Source organism: Polypterus senegalus, chromosome 1 (genome assembly GCF_016835505.1).
Source record: "Polypterus senegalus isolate Bchr_013 chromosome 1, ASM1683550v1, whole genome shotgun sequence".
In the NCBI taxonomy this organism is placed as follows: domain Eukaryota; kingdom Metazoa; phylum Chordata; class Cladistia; order Polypteriformes; family Polypteridae; genus Polypterus; species Polypterus senegalus.
In genome coordinates this window covers 33,985,752-34,006,962 of record NC_053154.1, presented here as the reverse complement: position 1 = coordinate 34,006,962, position 21,211 = coordinate 33,985,752, and the positions used below count along the sequence as shown (strand labels likewise).

The 21,211-nt window shown below is 40.8% G+C and overlaps 1 protein-coding gene across 1 annotated transcript in view; it reads right to left on the bottom strand.

The window, feature by feature from the left end:
• khnyn (KH and NYN domain containing) overlaps positions 1-21,211 on the bottom strand; it is a 94,009-nt gene that overhangs the window by 3,115 nt on the left and 69,683 nt on the right. The window contains exons 4-7 of the mRNA XM_039745825.1: positions 20,892-21,022; positions 20,685-20,781; positions 20,428-20,535; positions 17,648-17,749 (exon numbers count right to left, since the gene is read on the bottom strand). Coding sequence (XP_039601759.1) covers positions 17,648-17,749; positions 20,428-20,535; positions 20,685-20,781; positions 20,892-21,022 — 438 coding nt within the window. The remainder of the gene's footprint in view (positions 1-17,647; positions 17,750-20,427; positions 20,536-20,684; positions 20,782-20,891; positions 21,023-21,211) is intronic.

The window sequence follows — 21,211 nt, the reverse complement described above, 5'->3', positions numbered from 1 at the left end:
GTTACTGATTAGATAGATATAGATATTATCTATCTAACTTTATTAACCCCAAGGGGGAAATTCACATTAATTAATGAAGGTGGGAGCAGAGGATGCCATCATTTATATGCTACACTGATTCCCCCCCCCACTTGGACAGAGGCAGTGGTGCTGTAAGAATTATGTTTCTGGACTTCTCTAGCGCCTTCAACACCATCCAGCCTCTGCTCCTTAGGGACAAGCTGACAGAGATGGGAGTAGATTCATACCTGGTGGCATGGACCGTGGACTCTATTACAGACAGACCTCAGTATGTGCGTCTCGGGAACTGCAGGTCTGACATTGTGGTCTCCGGTCCTGTTTAGCCTATATACATCAGACATCCAATACAATTTGGAGTCCTGCCACGTGCAAAAGTTCACTGACGGCACTGCTATCGTGGGCTGCATCAGGAGTGGGCAGGAGGAGGAGTATAGGAACCTAATCAATTTGTTAAATGGTGCAACTCAAACCACCTACACCTGAACACCAGCAAAACCAAGGAGCTGGTGGTGGATTTTAGGAGGTCCAGGCCCCTCATGGACCCTGTGATCATCAGAGGTGACTGCGTGCAGAGGGTGCAGGCCTATAAATACCTGGGAGTGCAGCTGGATCATAAATGGGACTGGACTGCCAATGCTGATACCTGTGCAAGAGAGGACAGAGCCGACTATACTTCCTTAGAAGGCTGATATCCTTCAACATCTGCAATAAGATGGTGCAGATGTTCTATCAGACAGTTGTGGCGAGTGGAATGAGCTACGAAGTAGTGTGGTAGACTGTTAGACATTTAGGGACTTTGAAAACTAGATTTGTTTTGGAAGAATTGGATGGACAGGACCAGCGAGCTTTGTCGGGCTGAATGGCCTGTTCTCATCGAGATTGCCAGCAGAGTCGGGAGGGAACTCATACAGGCACATCAGCTTCTTACATACACACAATTGAACATTCACTTAAACTCTCCATCAGTTGCTACTTTCAAACATGTGATGGTTATAACGGAAGAAACATGAACTATAAGTTGCTTTGACCCCTCAGAGTACACAAATTGACCGAATTTTCACCTCACTTGAGTCAGAATCTTCCGTTTGTGAAAGCAGATTCAGCCAGCACAGGCCTACCACAGCTCCATTTCTAATCACGATTTTACAAAATAACTTTAGAAACATTTTACATACTCTTTTAATACACGTTACTACATTTCATTTTTCCTGTTATGCGTGGCATGGTGAAACAGTGGTAGTACTGCTGCCTCACAGTAAGGAGACCAGGGTTTGCGTCTCAGGTCTCCCCAATGTCTGCGTGGGTTTCCTCTCATAGTCCAAAGAGGTTCAGTGGATTGGCAACACTAATTTGGATCTAGGGTGTGGGGTGGGTGTATGTGTGTTCCCCTGTGATGGACTGGCATCCTATCCAGGTATTGTTCCTGCCTTTGTGCCCTACACATTTACTCTTATTTGCCTGGCAGACACTTTTATCCAAAGCACCACACAAAAGAGGTGAACATCAAGCAACATTAGGCTGCGGCCTGTTCGTTCAAGCTTGCTGGGATTGGCTCTTGCACCCCACAGCCCTGCTCAGGATTGGTGCGGTATTACTGTTATTTTATGTTGAATAAGTAAAGTGTGAGATTTACTTCTCTGATAAAGTAGGTGAGCACAACAGGGTCATTCCTGGACATGTGGTGTAACCCTTACGTTGTCTTACCAGTTTATTTCCAGGACAAACCAATAATTCATGGTGGAGATTCAGTGAGTGGAGTCAAAATGTAAGAAGCAGAAATGTCAAGTGGCTCTGTCTGGAAAGCTGTAGTCTGTGCATTGGCTGCTTGGTACCCCTTACAGAACCCTAGAGCGGCCCACTTCGGCTTCTGTGATTTACTGCTGCACACGTTATTTACATGCAGGCCGCCTGTGTGAATGTGTGATTTAGCACACAGCGCTGTCTCGGTAAATCGTTTACCATAAGCTTCTTAAATCTCATTTTTAAGGGCTGCTTGTACCTATTTGTCAGTGTGGTGTCTACACCTCCTGTTCAAATGTCACAATCTCTGAATTTTTCAGAACTGACATCCATTTTCTGTGTGTAATGAGCCTCAACATTGTTTTATTATTTCTGAAGTTTACTCACAAAATGTTAATTTTTCCCAAATGTTTATACTATACATAATTATATACAAGAACTGTAAATACTAGACATAATTTGACACTCAACACTTCACACCTTGCACATAGGAAAAACAAACACACATTTAATTGGCATAAACAGTTAGTTAAACATTTAAACTTATCAACGTGACTTACTCAAGCTTCCGACTGACGCGCATTTGATATTTTCGAGAAAACCTGACACTCTTCATATGCAGTGTGGAGTCACTTCACGTGGCAAAGGCGCATACACACTTGTGTATTTGTGCAAGTCTGAGCAGAGAACCGCCTACAAGTTACAAGTTTATTTAGTGTATTAGGCACAGCAGTGCACTTAAAATGTCGACTTGGATGCCACCTCACATAACAAGAAAAAAAAAATGTATTTGTTGAAATCACAGCAATAAACAAGACCTTTACTGAGACTTTGGAAAAGCACCAGATTATCACCTTGTTTCCCTGGATGAAGGCATCAGCCAAATATTCAATAATTATGTGAGATGATTTAATCCATGATGCCGTGTACCTAAATGGAAGGCAACCTTGGTATTGTTATTAATAAAAAAACAATTAATCGCTCCGAGGATGTTGATGGAGAAGGATAGAGAAGGCCAGAAGGAGTTTGTGGACCTGGAGAAAGCATATGACCGGGTGCCTCGAGAGGAGCTGTGGTATTGTATGAGGAAGTTGGGAGTGGCAGAGAAGTATGTAAGAGTTGTACAGGATATGTATGAGGGAAGTGTGACCGTGGTGAGGTCTGTGGTAGGAGTGATGGATGCATTCAAGGTGGAGGTGGGATTACATCAGGGATCGGCTCTGAGCCCTTTCTTATTTGTAATGGTGATGGACAGGCTGACAGACGAGATTAGACAGGAGTCCCCGTGGACTATGATGTTGGCTGATGACATTGTGATCTGTAGCGATAGTAGGGAGCAGGTTGAGGAGACCCTGGAGAGGTGGAGATATGCTGTAGAGAGGAGAGGAATGAAGGTCAATAGGAACAAGACAGAATACATGTGTGTGAAAGAGAGGGAAGTCAGTGGAATGGTGAGGATGCAGGGAGTAGAGTTGGCGAAGGTGGATGAGTTTAAATACTTGGGATCAACATTACAGAGTAACACAGAGGGTGGAAGAGAGGTGAAAAAGAGAGTGGAGGCAGGGTGGAATGGGTGGAGAAGAATGTCAGGAGTAATTTGTGACAGACGGGTATCAGTAAGAGTGAAAGGGAAGGTCTACAGGACGGTAGTAGGACCAGCTTTGTTATATGGTTGGAGACAGTGGCACTGACCAGAAAGCAGGAGACAGAGCTGGAGGTGGTAAAGTTAAAGGTGCTAAGGGTGTGACGAGGATGGACTGGATTAGAAATGAGTACATTAGAGGGTCAGCTCAAGATGTACAGTTGGGAGACAAAATCAGAGAGGCGAGATTGTGTTGGTTTGGACATGTGCAGAGGAGAGATGCTGGGTACATTGGGAGAAGGATGTTAAGGATAGAGCTGCCAGGGAGAGGAAAAGAGGAAGGCCTAAGAGAAGGTTTATGGATGTGGTGAGAGAGGACATGCAGGTGATGGGTGTGACAGAACAAGACGCAGAGGACAGAAAGATATGGAAGAAGATGATCTGCTATGGCGACCCCTAACAGGAGCAGCCAAAAGAAGAAGAATCAAAACCTTGTGACTTAGGTAAAAAAAAAAAAAAATTCTGCGTTGGGGCCTTTTGCTGCTCTGCTAGAGAACAATGCACTGGAATACACAATGGGGGTCAGAAACACGAAAGGTCTGCTTATTAGAAGGACATACGTATCATAGTGGACTTGACACCGTTTTACTCCAGGCAGTGTTCAGAAGCCATTAAGGAGGATAACAGAATATTCAGTTATATAGCAGCCTGATGTGTGGAGTACAAGTCACAGGAGGCTCTGCTCAAGCTTTATAACACACTGGTGAAGCCTCTTCTGGAGTACTGTGTGCAGTTTTAGGTACAAAAAAAGAAAAAGTCCAGAGAAGGCTGATTATTCCAAGACCGCAAGGGGGAAGACTGAAGGAGTGAAGCAAATGGAGATTAAGAGGATACATGACTGAAGTGTTTAAAAATTATAAGAACACGGGGACACAGTTGGAAACTTGTTAAGGGTTCATTTCACATGGAGAACCACAGACACATAGAACAAGTGACCACATAGTGTGGTAGGTCGTAGGACATTTTAGAGATCTTAGAAGAACTTCAGCTGTTCAGATGAATGGCCTGTTCTCACCAACAGGTTTCTAATATTCTAATGTATGAAATGATTGTGGCCCTTGGCAAAATTTCCTTGCTTCCTGCAGCAGAATGCTGTAAAAACAATAAGGACAGCCGTCTTAAATCTTTTCCAAGACAACGATCCTGCCTGTCAGTGGAGAGTAGCAGGTTCTCATGAATAACTAACAAGTTGTAAAGCAGGAGTATTTGTGGGCTTTCTTAATGACTGCACTTCCAACATAATATGCTGAGGCTCTGAAAAGCCCTCAATTACGTACTGCAACCATTATTTATCCTCATGTTGTTTTCACAGATAAAGTCATCTGTCAAATATACAATAAAATAAATTACTTTTATTACGGCATATAATTAAATCATTGATGCCCTTTGAGTCTTCACAAGGTGAAAAATTAATGCTTTTCATGTAATAGACTAGAATATTACTGTCAAATAAGAGGAGCAGAAATTGAACAGGACGGTGCCATTTAGACATTGTGACAAGTCAAGAATACACCAACACACTGCCTCTCGTCTCTGTTTCCTGGAGAAGCCTTCTGCCTCATGTGATAAAAATATATTTGGTTAAAAGGCCCAGACAGGGAATGTATGTCTGGACACCCCAATATCTCAATGAATCAAAGACACAGTGGTCCCTCATATTCCACTGCTGGACTAACTTTCACATGAATTCCATGACTTTCTTAATAAGAAGTGGACGATTGTCGAGAGTTATCCCAGGTAGTAGGCCGCAGTCTCCACAGCTTTTGAAGGCCTCTTTTTCTGTGCTCATTGTCATTGTCCATACAAGTCAGGTGAACAGCAAACATGGAAGGACAGTCCTAATAGAGTCAAGGTAATACAATTTAGGCCACATTTAATATAATGTCAAAACTTTCCTGTCCTGTGATATTAGTGCAGGAGACAGCAGGGCAAAGAGCATGAACTACAACAGGTCCACACGTAAAATGACATAAAACCAAGAAGCAAAGTGTGACATGATCCCTGTCTGGTGCCATGAGAACATCTCAGACAGTTTGATAAGAGTATTCTTCTTGAAACGTGTAAACATTTAATATTTTTTAAAGATGCTCTGGAATTGTATTTCTCAACCACAGGGGTGTGTGTGGGCTGTCAGCTCTGGAGGTGAGAGTGGGTCGTGGTCAGGTAGCTAAACCAGTGACTCTAAGCATTCAGTCATCAGGACCCTCTGTGGCAGGAGGTTTTTGACACAATCAATTTCTTCTCATAATTGGACTCATAACTTAAATAATCTGTTATTTTACAGTTTCTATGCTTTTTACAATCATCTGTGTTTCACGAAAGGCACCTTAGCCTCTACGGTTCTTTTTAGATCTGTGAACAAGTTAATATTGGAAATACCAAAACGATTATCCTTGATTTAATGTACACTCCACATTACGTACCTACAGTATATGACATCCACACACATCTCAAACACACAAGCGATATGATGTGGCCAGGGCTGGTGGCCTTAGCTTCAAAACCAGACAAGAAAGAACTCCTTGTCAGGGGCGCAGGGGTCACTGCCACTTGGGTACCCCACCTGAAAGGACTACACTTTAGAATACCTTAGCAAAGACCAGGGGCCACCACAGCTACTCCTGTCGGCTACACAAACTAACAGAAGCCAAGGGCTAATCACCTCCCTGACAGCACAGAGCCTAAATGGACACAGTTGGCTTCATTGACAGTCCGTCAGTCAGTCATCGGTCATTGCTAAATGACCGTAAACAACAGGACAACTTCAGCAAAGCAATACCTGAAACCATTTCAGTCACCACTTGTGTGGATTGGAAGCAGGAACAGGGAGTGAATATTAAATATGAAAGCATTCAACCTGAATGATTCAAGTCAGGGTCTCACAGTAACCTTCATATCAGGTGGCAGTAACTTTAGTTATCGCAGTCTTTGTGTTTTTATAGTTCTTAGAGTGGAGAGGGCGGTTTGTAGATGGTGATATCTGACCAAGTTGTCTTCTCTCTGGTAGTTGTTTCTCTCCCCCAAGTGCTTTGTAACATCCTTTTAATTTAAGAGCGTCTTGCCGACTGCCATCTGTAGGATATTACATCAGTCAAAAAAACTGGGCCAACTGATAAGTAAGTTCCCAATGGTCTGGTTGAGCGCTCATTAACGTATTTTTGACACGTTCATTTGAGAGTCCCAAGACTCCATTTCAAACAGACACACACTGGTGACTTTATCTAAGCCTAAACATACACACTCTATTAAACAATGACTCTTTAACAATGTTTTACTGATTTCCCAGAATTCCTGCCCATATCCATTTTGCACACATCCCAGAGTTTTCTCTTTATGAATGTTCACAATCTAATGAGGTCATTTGCACATTCCTGCTACTTCAGTTTCAGAACATTTCGATTACAGAAATGGCACCTTTCCCATATCAGCTCTGAGCCCACAAGTTAAGAGCCATTATCTAAATAATTCTAGAGCAAAAATATGATAAAATAAAATATATGAACTATTACAAGTTATACTTAGCATACCGTAAAAGCACTGCAGTATTTTTAACAACATTACAAACTGGTTAGGCTGCGTTTTTATGGAATGAAGCAGGAATTTGTGTTACATGAGTAAGTATTCGTTCTTTTTTCCTTTTAATTTATTTAAATTATTTTTTAATGTTATAAGTATTTGCTAACAAGTAGAAAAGTGGCTAACACTGAAGTTGCTGCTTCTTTCAAAGACATTTGTGCAGATCATTTTTCATGAACTGTCTGTATTCAGATACAATTAAGAAAACAAACTCCACAGACAACACCAACTAAACAAATTAAATATCTCCGGCCCAGCCCAGTACAATTCTACAAAGCCAGAACTGAAAGTGTGCTCACATTCTCCATTGTTGGCCGGTTTGGTTCACCAACCGTCCACATCAAAAATAAACGACAGCGTGTTGTGTGGTTTGCCGAGAAAATAACTGGCTGTGCTCTTCCATCTGTAGCAGAACTGCAGGCACCTGGTGGTCTTAAACCAGGTCTAAAGAATCATCACTGCCTCATGTCACCCAGGTCATCACGTGTTCCACAACCTCCTCTCTGGTTAACACTTTAGGTCAATTAAAACTAAAAACTAATAAGACGTCGAAACGGTTTCTTTCCCGAAGCCATAGCCCCGACAAACCGGTAATTGAGCCCCTCTTCCTCTCTTGTACACTGTGTGACGGTGTGTGTACTCAATGTGCGGTATATGGGCGTGTGTGTGCATATTCACTATTGATACACACACTTTCACTCTACACGGCCTCAACCACCTCTCAAAACCCGCTGACGCAGAACTTTACACATGTGAGCGACTGTCCTGCAAAGACGAGTGCGCAGGTAGAAGAGAACTGAAAATCTCATACTGACCTTCAGGGATTTTACACTCTGCACTTTGACATCCTTCTGCTGTGAAACATTCTGACCTGTCACTGTTTACACGTCTTAAACATCTACTATCATACACTGATCATTTCTGTATTATCTATATCTTTTATTTAGTTGTTTATTCTATTACATATCTATCGACTATATTTATGTATGTAGATTGCACAATAATACCATACACTGCATCAATGTCCATACTGCTAACTACACGTCAATATTGCTGCTATTTCTTTGTCTGGTCTGGTCTGTGTTTTTATTTCAATTCTATTTTTAATGTATTATTTGCACTTCATGTTGTATACACTGTATATGATTGAGATGACCAAGTTTGCTTTGACATTTATATTATTGCACTATTCTGCAGCTACTTGCTATCCGGATGTTGTATAACTTCTCTCATTTATGTTATTTGTATGTGATGTTGTGTAATGTTACAAGCAGCTCCAAAGCTCGCCACTTAAATTCCTTTACATTAACTACTGGTGAGAAAAAGTGATTTCGAATAAGATTCCGAATTTAAAAAAATAAAAAAAGAGTACCCATTTAAAAATAAGACAAAAAATATAAATGTTTCAATTTCCTGACAATACCACACGTTTCTAAATACAAAATAAAAAAAAGAAACAGGTCAGTTATTTAAACAATGACATCAATTAAAGGTAACAGTGACAGACTGACTGAGAAACTGGTTGGAACAAAACCCTGCAGCCACAGGGGTCTCTGAGGACTGAACGTTGAGAGCCACTGGCCTAAGTGATTGTTAGCGCCACTTGGTATTTATGCCCATTTGTCTCGGATCGTCTCAAATGGGATCCCCCAGGCACCGTTTAAACAGGCCCACTTGATTCACCCAGGGGGCTCTGACATTCACTCTCATTTCACCAAGGGGTTGTTCAAGTGTGCTAAATTCACCAAGGATGATTCCAACCCTCATTTTAAAGGCTGAGAAACACCAAGTTGTGTTTGTCTTTAGCATTTCATTCCAGAAAGTTTTTAAAAAAAAACCACACACGCCTTATTTCCACAGGTTCAGTGCTTCATATCTAAGACCGTGGCTTCTAAGGGTGTACTCACACTAGGCCCATTTGTTCCGTACTGTACCAAAGTGCGATTAATGTCGCGTCCCCCCCTCCCTACTCCCCTGCACTCACACTGTGCTTACGTTCTGGGCCTGGGCAGGCTTTCGTCATGACCACGTGACTCTGTGCAAAGGCAAAACCAGTTCTGAACACAGTCTGACAACATGCATGTCAAAACGGTTTTACTTATTTTGTGGTTGTGTTGGAATCATGTAGGGCAGGACAACGCTCTACCCTCTTACAGGCTTACTGAGTGGCCAACGCAGTGTTTTGCTGTTAATCGTGCTGCACGTCCAAGAAGATCTTCAAGGTGACAAATTATGTTAAAGGAGGGGAATATGCAACTTTCCTTGACTACTACAATTCACACTTATATGTAAGCAGGTGAGAATAAAAACCTGCTTTTAACCAAAAGTGGGCCAGGGCATGGAGCAACCACACTAGTCAAACGAACTAGACTTTGAGGGGACAAACGTTTTGGGCACGGAACGAATTGCCACTGTGAGAGGACCTAAAGGGTTTCTGGATCAAGGAAACACGAGTTTAAACCAGGAGTATAAACCCTTCTAAAAAGTGAGGCTGGTAAAACACAACCAGATTGTACAGAATATTTTGATAAAGGTCTGTTAAAATGGGTTTCTGTTATTAGTTTACAGGATGAAGATAACATATTTTTGATTTTGGGTCAACTTCTGTTTAAGCTTTTTATAAGAAAGGTATAATTTTGTGACTGCTGCGCAAAAGGGAATTTCGGCATCATTACCAGTCAGGACGTCATGATCGTGTCCCGTCTACTCGTGTGATTACAACATGGGGGTGCAATTTTGAAGAAACGGGTTTAGCCTTAAAAAAAAAAAAAAAGAAGTCCTCAGGTGGACCCACTTGGTGTACTGCCCGACAATCGATGGCAGCAATTCAACGATTGTTTGGAAGGTGCGTCCTTTCACGTAATGGTGACATTCCATGGCCTCCCCACAACTTACTGTATATGATTTTTTTTTCTGTGAGGATATCTTAAAAGCCAAGTGTACCGCACAAAAAAGGAGGATTGAAGAGGAAATTGCTGGCATTCATCTTGACATGTTAAGTCGAATAATGGAGAATTTCCACAACAGGTTGTCAGAATGTGTACGGAGAAATGGACAACACCTTCATGATGTGTTCTTCAAAACATAAAATGAATATTGATTACCATCATTAATTGCGTATCCTGTACAATACATTTCATCATTAAATGTATTTTGTAATGTGTTGATTTGTGCATTGAATGTCAACTGAAAATTTCCCGTTTCCCTGTGCCACTCTGAATAACGTTGAGATACATACATTTTTCACCCGTGTCTTACAGGAACAGTCTTATTATATTATTTTTCTTATTTTTTTTAGGCGGAGTGGTGGCTCTGAGGCGAGGGATCTGCACTGGCATTCGGAAGGTTTTCAGATCAAATCCCGTAAATGCCAAAAGGGACTCTGCTCTGTTGGGCCCTTAACATGCAATCGCTGAGCGCTTTGAGTAGTGAGAAAAGTGCTATATAAATGCAAAGAATTATTATTTTCTCAGTTCTCTTACTGATCTAACGCTAGCTCCCCCATTTTAAATTCAGACATAACTACCGTGCAGCTTATGGACATGTGACCTAAGATGGAGCTGCTATGTGGAAAACTTGAACTTGAACAGCCACAAGTTGTAACCAAAATGTTTTGGTGGCAGGTCTGTATATTTTACATTTGGTTGTGTTGTAAAACAGCAGTGATCATTTTGTCTGATTGACAGCATATTCTTTAAGTTATGGCTTTTCATGTAGAAAAAGAACTTTAATTTTAATTTAGTTTAATTTTAGTTTAACTTTAATTAGAATTTTCATTTTTGCTGACACTCATCAGGCCTGAAAAATATGTTGGTTATTCTTACTTGTCCAATCCTGTCGGTGCTAACAGTCCCTTTTAACTAGTCGCTCAGAAAGAAACAACATCCTCGAGCTGAGGACAAAATGATACTCGTTAAAGTGATGCGGTGTGTTTACTGTGAAATGACAACTTATCGATGATGAAGGAACATTAACTTTTAAATGGGATTTCAAGACAGCCCACTCAACTTCAACACCAGCTTGCCACCGGGTTTGCACGCTTGCTGTCAGAAACATTAGAGGCTATTCAGGAGATACAATCTATTTCAAGGAGCCATGCACCATTTATTTAAACAATGTTCAGCTCAACATACAGTATACAGTGTGAGTCTGACTTAACTGTTACATCAATCAAATGTAATTACATCTGTTTCACTTGTCACCTAATGAGGCAAACAAGATGTGTTCTGTTAGGCAGAAGAATGACTGGTGTGCGAGGATATGCAGTGGCACCTGAACATGGAAAGGACTCCTGTTTTGACAGTGTCACACGTACAGTCCATGCCGTTATGTGTGTTTATATTGTAATATATAAGAAACATATGACTTACTGAATAACTTAATATGAGGGTAAATCAAAAAAGTAAAGACAATTTGAAAATGATGGCGTAAGTGCAACACACAGAAGCTGATGCAAAACAACACGTTTGCGATGGCTTATAGGTGGTCTGCCATTAGTCTTGTTGAACCCAAGGTCAAATGAACTTTGATTTTCCTCTCCAGGATTGTTCCATTGCTGTACAATGAACCACAGTGAGATTTCATTTGGCAGAGGGAGTGAAACCTGCACTGGTCACTACCGCTACTCCTTCACTCAGCGGGAGCGACCACTAATACAACTCCTGGGTGTCGGCCTAACACCCAGGCTTCCGTACAGCTGCCTGCGAGCATACTCAGTCTCTCTCTCACGCGTCCTGCTTTCTTTCCTTGTTCTACCCCTTTTTCCTAGGCGGCTCGCACTTCTATATAGGTCGAGAGGCCATAGCAGCTGCGACAAATTAGCAGCCCCAGGAACAATCACAGATGCGGTCAGTCTCTGACCTGTGAGAAACGCCCACATCGCAAATCGCCCTGAGAACTGCTGCAGCCACAACCACCATGTCCCCTCGCTAAGCCACGAGCGTGGTGATTATTTATTTAAAACGGGCTTTTGCCGAGAGCTGTGGAGCTGCTATACCACAGATGGACTTTGGAAGGTTTACACTTGTTCTTTGCGTTTGAAACCTTTCCATCAAACCTTTTGTTGTGTCGTGCGATCTTCACTCCTGTACTGAGCCACCAGACTGTACTTCAGTGAATTTCAGCAGGTTTCACTCCCTCTGCCCAAAGAAATTCCACTACATTGTGTTGTTCAACAATAGTGCAATCCTGCAGCGGAGTGTCCATGTTCATTTGACTTTGGCTTCAACTAGACTAACGGCAGAGTGCTGTGCTGGTAAGTGTTCGATTTACCCATAAGCCATCTTAAACTTGTTGAACTGCATCAGCTTCTCTCTGTTGTGCTTGCCGTGTAACTTTTCAAATTGCCTTTACTTTTGAGTTACCCTTGTAGATGGCATAATGATAAACAATATCGAACACCACTGTACAATAATATCAAGTAACTCATTATGTATATTAAAATGTTATGTAAGCAAGCTGCTCACCCGTTTATAGTAATAAGAAAATCTTGAGCTTTTGTAATATCCGATGATGGAGCTCATTTCCTCCAGGGACATGTAGACAATAAGTGTAATGTGAAAACATGTAAACAGGTTAAAAGTAAGAGGAGGATATGACAGATTTGCCAATGTGTGAATGTTTAGCTTGCATATGCAACAAGTCTTTGGTTGGCAGTTTACTGTGCAACTTGCTTTGTCTTAACATAAACAGCAGTCACAGGCAATACATGGACTACGTTCCTAAAAAGTAAATATGACCACAACAGTCTTTTTGTTATTTCTTTCAAACTCAAGAGTATATTTTCTTGTATCCACTTCTGCAAAGTCTGCCCCTTTCATTAAAAACTATATAAAACAAAACAACCAACTGAGCTAGTAGCAGGACTGGAAAATGGCTTAAATTAAAGTATTAACCACCTTTTATAGCTAAAGATCAAGAAATAATGCATCCTCTTCGAAGGGTCTTTCTGCCATGTAGTATTAACTACACTATAAATCTTTGGCAGTAATCTTTAAATCCATATTGAACAACAAATGAGTCTGGCCATATAACATTTAGAAGAATGTTACCCAGATTTAAAAATGACTTGCTTCTCTGTCACTAACATGATAATGCGAGGTGATAAAATGTGTTTTAAAGTGCGCTCTCGTTGTTGATGTGGCTGTGCTATCTGAGAGCTAATGTATGCTCTATGCTGGTTAAATTTAATCAGCACAGAGAGTACATTACTGGCAATGGCTGCTTGTATCTTATTGTATTAATCGCAGAGCCAGCGATCATGCTAAGCAGATGACAGAGGGCTGTCCACCTTCCTGCAGTGCCAACATGTTGATGTGGATTCAGCACCAGCCTCCTGCCTGGGTTGATTATGAAATATTCAGCAGAGGGAAAAGGAAAAAAAAAAAAAAAAAAAACAGAGGCCATAATGATGAAATCAGCAGTAAAAGATTAAAACACAACAGTTCTCTTCAAAAGATGGCATAAATCAAAGTAGTGAAAGCAAAATCAGTTTTTGTTTTTTTTCTGACAACACAAAAGATAACAGTCATAAAAAGCTGGCTTACTAGACCATGCCAGAGAGGAGGAAAAAAATGATATTTAACTCTTAAGATCAATACAAACAGTAAAATGTTCTGAAGAAACGTACAGAACAGCACACACATTTTTACGAGTCCCAAGTTGTTTTCTTCTTTAAAACAAATCTTGAAGATTTTTGTACTCAACTAATGTTGTATAAAGAGATCATTCTTCCATTTACTGTGGACTCCTGTTTATTATTAGTTCAAATCGTTTAAATATGTAATGAAGCTTCTTTAAAAAACTGTGTTGCTGCCACGTTGGCTCATACAAACCAACAGTGCTCTACAATATGCCCTGCTACCACAAAATCTAAGAGATGTGTTCATTTTTAAGAGATTAGGATTTAATACGGAATTTTGAAATCATGTTTTAAACAGAAAGACTGCCAGAAAATACACCGATTTAACCATTTCCTTCTTTCGTTTACATAGAGGGTGATGTTACAAATGTATTTCAGTATTGTGGCTGAAACCTCGCCTGAGTATCGATGTTATCTGCTCGAATATTCTATCATCTTTTATCATGCATCTTCTCACGTTTGCTTCCTGATCTTGTCTCATGACGAACTCCTGCACTAAAGACATAACTTCTCTGTTTAATTCCTGGTCTTCATCTGTTTTGATAGCCTTTTTAAGGATACTGCTTGTTATTTGAGCATATTTCAAGAAGGTGCTGTCTTTCCAATCCAAAACTATGCTGAAAACTTGAATAAATACTATCACGAAGATGGCAGGCCTTGTCCTTACCATACCATTAAACGGGTTGCTGAGACGTAAGGTAAGGTATTATCAAACAGCCTACGATAAGAGAGGTTTGTAGCGAAGTTATACAGATAACTTATTAAAGAAATTAGGGTTTCAGAGGTATAGGTGTGTCTTGTTAATATGGTGGAGCAGCTCTGGAACTATTAATATGGGTGATCGACTGGTCATGCATTCACAGCCAGGTCTGTGTAGTTCAGTCGATTGCCTCATTAATGATCCGAGGTCCATCATCAGCACACATGAAGTCTGAACAGGAAATGGGGAGGGACTGATGGAGAAGTGAAAGATGGAGGTTAAAAGGAGAGAGAAAATTAAAGTGAAGGGCAACAGTAAGCCAGAGCCGGTATCAGTTTAGAGGGAAGGCAAGCAGTCATGAAGAGAAGCGCGTGGCCAAAGCTCAATGAGGGAGTCGAGGTCGTTCCCGTTGAGCGTAATAGGGGCAGGAGTGACACCGCTATAAGACGTTGCCCAGCTTCAGACCGAAGATGGGAGTGAGGCTTGTGTGGTCCCTACAGGTACCGAGGGAAGGCAGCAAGGTACATGGCTTGGGTTCGGGGCACCCAGGTGCTGACCGGCTGGGATGGTTGGGGTGCAAGCACGTGTGTTGGTTGACTGTGCTTTTCTGAGGGCATATCAAGTTACTGAGAAGATCTGTTTCAGGTGAGGGGCAGAGGCACAGTTTTTAGAGAGAAGCACCAAGACTTGTGGTTTTGAATGGAAGGAATCTGCCCATGATTTTCACATTATATTTTTATGGATATATTTAATCATTTTAACTTTTTTTTGTTTGTATTTATCTATATATTCATTCTACAAAGATAATGCTCTGCATTTTTTTAACTTTGGTATTGTTGTTGCTTTAAATGCAGGATTTGTTAACAAACCACTTCATGTTGACTGTGTGTGTCCTCGTTTGCCCAGATCATCCTCGGATACGTTATAGTCAGTTCCGGGTTCAAGTGGCTGCCAGAAGCTGACAATAAGTGTGGGACCAACACATAGCTTGGATCAAGAAGGTGAGATATGCTTTTAGGATGGTTCATCTAACAGCCCAGCTGATTGTTCGGTTAATAAGGGTCTCTTATACAATGCAGCTCCTTATTGCTCGTGTCAGTTTTACCCTCTTAGGTAGTTTTGATAGAAGAGGAGAAATAATTTGTTTCTTGACTGGATAAAGAATGATTTAACTAATCCTAGACTTCTTTTGTATCTAGCCTCCTGTTAAGGAGTGGATAATCATCATTTTGGAGCTGCAGGCACTATATTTAAAACAGAATGTAATTTGTTTCATTTACAAATTTACACAGACTGTAATGGTCTATACAAGAACTCAGTGCAATAAAATTCTGTGAAGATCAATGCTGGGAGCGGCACTGTAAAAGACACTTGTAATTACAGCAGGACTCCAATTATCTAAGGTAATGTAGACCAGAGCTACCTCAGAAAAGGATGGCTGCGCCCATTTTGGATCGAAAAGTATGGATTTAAAGATTTTGCCAGTGTATATGGTACAGTTTGGATTTTAAGCAGTGAATTTAATATTCCTCGTTTCTTTGACACATTTTTCCTCAGTCACCTCAGTATCTCTATATTTGCAAGTGTAGTGTCTTTCCGCTATTTAATATAAAAAAGTGCTGTTTTGACATCATTTAGACCGTCTCTATGAGAAATCTTTGAGATTTTCTGTGTAGTCCTAATCATCGTATACACATAAAAATGGTAAGTAAACAAAACAGTACAGCATGTGCACACAGTCAATGCTTGCAACACACTGACAAGAGCCGAGGGGTACAGTCTTTTGTGCGAGTCCACGACTGCTGAAGGCCTGTGCGCTGGAGCTGGGGAGTCCTCTACAGCACATCTTCAACCTGAGATTGGAACAGGGGAGAGTCCAGAGGCTTTGGAAAACATCTTGCATCACCCCAGTCCCAAAGGTATCACGTCCTAGTGAGCCGAATGACTTCCGGCCTGTCGCTCTGACGTCACATATGATGAAGACCATGGAACGGCTGCTGCTTCACTACCTGAGGCCACAGGTTCACCAGGCCCTCGACCCTCTGCAGTTCGCATACCAGGAGAAGGTGGGAGCGGAGGATGCCATCATCTATATGCTACACCGATCCCTCTCCCACATGGACAGAGGCAGTGGTGCTGTAAGAATTATGTTTCTGGACTTCTCTAGTGCCTTCAACACCATGCAACCTCTGCTCCTTAGAGACAAGCTGACTGAGATGGGAGTAGACTCACACCTGGTGGCATGGATCGTGGACTATCTTACAGACAGACCTCAATATGTGCGTCTCGGGAACTGCAGGTCCGACATTGTGGTCAGCAATATAGGAGCGCCGCAGGAGACTGTACTTTCTTTGGTCCTGTTCAATCTATATACATCAGACTTCATATATGACTCGGAGTCCTGCCACATGCAAACGTTTGCAGACAACACTGCTATTGTGGGCTGCATCAGGAGTGGGCAGGAGGAGGAGTACAGGAAGCTACTCAAAGACTTTGTTAAATGGTGTGACTCAAACCACCTACACCTGAACACCAGCAAAACCAAGGAGCTGGTGGTGGATTTTAGGAGACCCAGGCCCCTCCTGGACCCCATGATCATCAGAGGTGACTGTGTGCAGAGGGTGCAGACCTATAAATACCTGGGAGTGCAGCTGGAGGATAAATTGGACTGGACTGCCAATATTGATGCTCTATGTAAGAAAGGTCAGAGCAGACTAGATCTATCTATCTACATTTCCACAGTCACCAGCTCCTCGACCATTTACTTGGTACAATTGAGGTTAATACTATAATATTTACATGTTCAGTATAGTATTCACAGCAAAGCAGTTATGAATTAAATTAAGAATGATTATTCAGGGTGTGGATAACTGGGGTTCTACTTTATTTATTTTGTATATTGTCCTTTTAAAGTTAATGCACATTTTCTTTCATTATTATCTATATTATAATCTGAGATTGGAACAGACAGATATTCCATAACTCAAATATTAAATGGTAGAAATTGTATTCCCTAGGGAGCTGGGCCAAAAAAAAAAAAACAACGGACAAAACACCCTTGACAAGATAGTTTGTAATCAAATTGTTTAGGCAGATCTGGCCATCACTACAGCAGGTAGCACTATTTGGTGCACTTTGTTGAGAAGCAATGACAGAATATGAATTTACAGCACCTTCGTGTTTTTACTTCATATGTTTCTGCTTTGTATTTTATCTTGATGACTTATACTGCTCTGGCTATTGCATACACCAACTAATAACACCAAGTGTATTGTAAATACTAAAACAAGCCTGTCCTTCAATAGTTAGGGTAAAGAATAAAATATACCTGGTCTTCTTTGAAAGAAAGTCTGCTAAATGAGGTCCTTCACGACCCAGAGGATCATCTGGCACCATGAAGTGGTCACCAGCAAATGTATATGGGAGAAGTCTGTAGGAAACACAATTCAGACCTGAATACTCAATCAAACAATACACACGTCAATGCAACAATAAAAACAAAGCTGTGTTTAACTAATGTGGAAGAAAAATGAGATTGAGAGGTCACATAGTCATTCAAGGGTAATATAGTTATTGAGCATAATGTGTTTTGGTATGCTTTCCACATTAATATAGAATCTATTTTAGAACTAGCATAAAGGGTTAATAAATATAGTCTAAGCTAATTCAAGAATATCAGGAAAGCAGAGAACGATCAAGTGAACAACAAGGAAGAACTAGATGATGCTTTGAAGAAGTGGCTGACTATCAGGAACCCAGTAAGACTTGGCAATTATTCTTTTATAGAATTTCTGTGTATGTGACAAGTGTTGAACTCAAGAAGTACTGGAAAGTATGTGCAAAAACTAGTACAAATAAACATATTCCTGTCAGACTTGACTTATGTACTGTAACATTAATATACTCTGTGTGTGTATATAATTTATTTCTCAAAACACCACGAGCCAAAATTGCAAAATATGCTTATTTTGGAATGAATTAAATCAAAATTTACATACTTATTACTGAAGCACTCCAAATAATATACTGGATCAAGTAGTCTTAATGGGAGATTTTAATGTTCATGTTGTTGCAAAAATGCACACCAGTAGCAAACATTATCTATACTTGCACGATTCTGCTAATTTGTAAGATTTCCGTTTTTTCACAATCATATGTCAATTATATATTTTAGTATTTATATTAAAAGTCTCCCCCCAAGTTAAATAATTTTGATATTCTCTTCACAGCTTACACCAGCCACAAAAAAAAGATTTTTTTTATTGGCTGAAGATTTTGGAGAATGTCATGTAATGTCATTATCTACCTCGGTTAATCCAGACCAGGGCTGCAGGGAGGCTGCAGCCTATCCAGCCAACATAGGGCACACGGCAGGGGCAAACCCTGGGCAGAGTGGCAGTGTGTTGGAAGGCGAACACACACACACACACACACACACACACACACACACACCACATACCAAGCAAACACTACGGCCAATTTAGCATTGCAAATTCAGCCAACCTGCATCTCCTTGTACATTTGGAGGAAATCCATACAGACATGGGGAGAGCGTACTAACTCCACGCAGGTAAGCCTCAGCATGGAAAGCCTGGTTTCCTTACTACAAGGCAGCAGCTCTACCACTGTAACACCATGCCAGAAAGCATAATGATACTCTCAAATTATAAGTCAATATGGCCTGAAATGTTCTGCAGAATCGGTGCACAGTTCTAGTGTTGCTATCACAGTTGCTTGTCCTTTAGTACTCACGGGCTTCTTTTTTCCCCAATAATGAAAAATGAATGCATGCATTTATTTTGAAGACAAACTACTACAACACTGTAATAACCAATATATAATTAATAAAGAATTAGAACCATATAACTGTTTTTGTTATGTCTTTATTTATACAGTAATTAGGCTTAATGTTAAGTTCAAACTTTTTTTTCTTTTACAAAATTGTAAGCGTCAATCTTTACCTACATGAATATATATTAATAGATAAATATACCTAGTGTAAGAGTTGAGGCATTTAGTTACAAGGACTCTGACCTTTAGAATGGTCTTCATGTTAGTGGAAGAGATCAGCTTCATCAGTGTGGAACTCAGAGCCGCATTTACTCTGAGAAAGTTCTCTCCCCTGTTCTCTCCCCGCTTCACTGGTTACCGGTTCCATCAAGGATTAAATTCAAGATTCTGCTTCTCACCTTCAATGCCCTACATAACCTTGCCCCCCTCTACCTCACTCAGTCCTTGAGCAGTAATCTCCTTACTGTCCCACGCACCAGACTCTCCACCTTAAGAGGCAGGTCCTTCAGTGTTATGGCACCTCAACTCTGGAACTCTCTTCCTCAGTCTCTCCGTGATTGCTCCTCTTTCTGCACCTTTAAATCTCAGCTGGAAACTTTCCTCTTCTACGAACTTTTGTCATCTGTGTAACTTTTTTTTTTTTACTCTGTATGTAAAGCGACCCTGAGTTTGTGAAAGTCGCTCAATAAATATAACTTCATATTATTATTGAGAGAACTCGGGCGGCACAGTGGTAGCGCTGCTGCCTCACAGTACAGAGACTCAGGTTCGCTTCCCGGGTCCTCCCTGCGTGGAGTTTGCTTGTTCTCCCCGTGTCTGCGTGAGTTTCCTCCGAAAGTCCAAAGACATGCAGGTTAGGTGGATTCTAAATTGACTCTGGTGTGTGCTTGGTGTGTGTGTGTGTGCCCTGCGGTAAGCTAGCGCCCTGCCCGGGGTTCGATTCCTGCCTTGCACCCTGTGATTGGCTGGGCTTGGCTCTAGCAGACCTCCGTGGCCCTGTAGTTAGGATATAGCGGCTTGGATAATGGATGAAGTTACTAAAATGGAGACATTTTTCCTCCTCTTGTAACAGAAATTACACTAGAAGATCCAGCTCTTGCATTTTAGCCAAAATGATCTGAAGTCATTCAAACTAGTTTTTTTTTTTTTAGAAAAGTGTGGGTTTGCACTCATAAATGTAACTGTTTTTGCTTAGGCTTAGCGCTTTGTATTTTCAGCACTATGGAAGCACTTTATGTATTTAATGAAGACTACTAAACAAGAATACAATTAATAGAATTTGAATACATCTTAATTTTAGGTAGAAGTTTTAGATACCTGTCTTTTATAATGCTGATCCACTCAGGTGATTCATCCATGAAATCACGGAAGTTGTCATTGGTAACGATAACTCCATTCTTCTCCTGAGCTAGCTGTAACATAAATCTGAGATGGAAACAAAAGGAATGAAAATAAAACAGTCTTATTATATATAATCTTTTGACTTCAAAGCAAAATTTGACAGAAAAATGATTGAATGGTTAGAACAAACAGAGAACAAGATGATAATAAACAAAGAAATTTTCTTGACGTACCTGTCATCATAGGAACTGATCCGCTTGCCTTCTATCTCCCGGGAAGGAGTGTAAGACAGTAACCCAAGTTTATGTAACTCTGTGAGAAATTTCTGTTCTGCAAATAAATAATGTTTATATTCCAACCAACACTTAGGGAAAAGTAATACAGTACAATGTATCTGTCCGATAGTTTGTTAGAGACACTCCAATATTTACAGTTCTTACCTTTTACTTTAGCGTCCTTTTTTTGTCTATGCTGGGGTACAAATACTGTCACGTCCCTATGTCCTCGGTCCCAGAAGTACTGCACAGCTAATGCAATTCCTCGGCAAGAGAAGTACTGTCCCAGGCCATGCCTACATATAAAGAGAGAAGACATTACGCAACACAAACACCAAAGGAGGAAAGAAAAATGAATCCTATCAGAATTACTAAATGTTATCAAACCAGTAATTTCAGTGTTATGTTTAAAACAAAAGAGCTTCTAAGACTAAGGGTGCAGTATACCCAGTGCACAGGCAAACCCCACTAAAGATTTGCCTGTT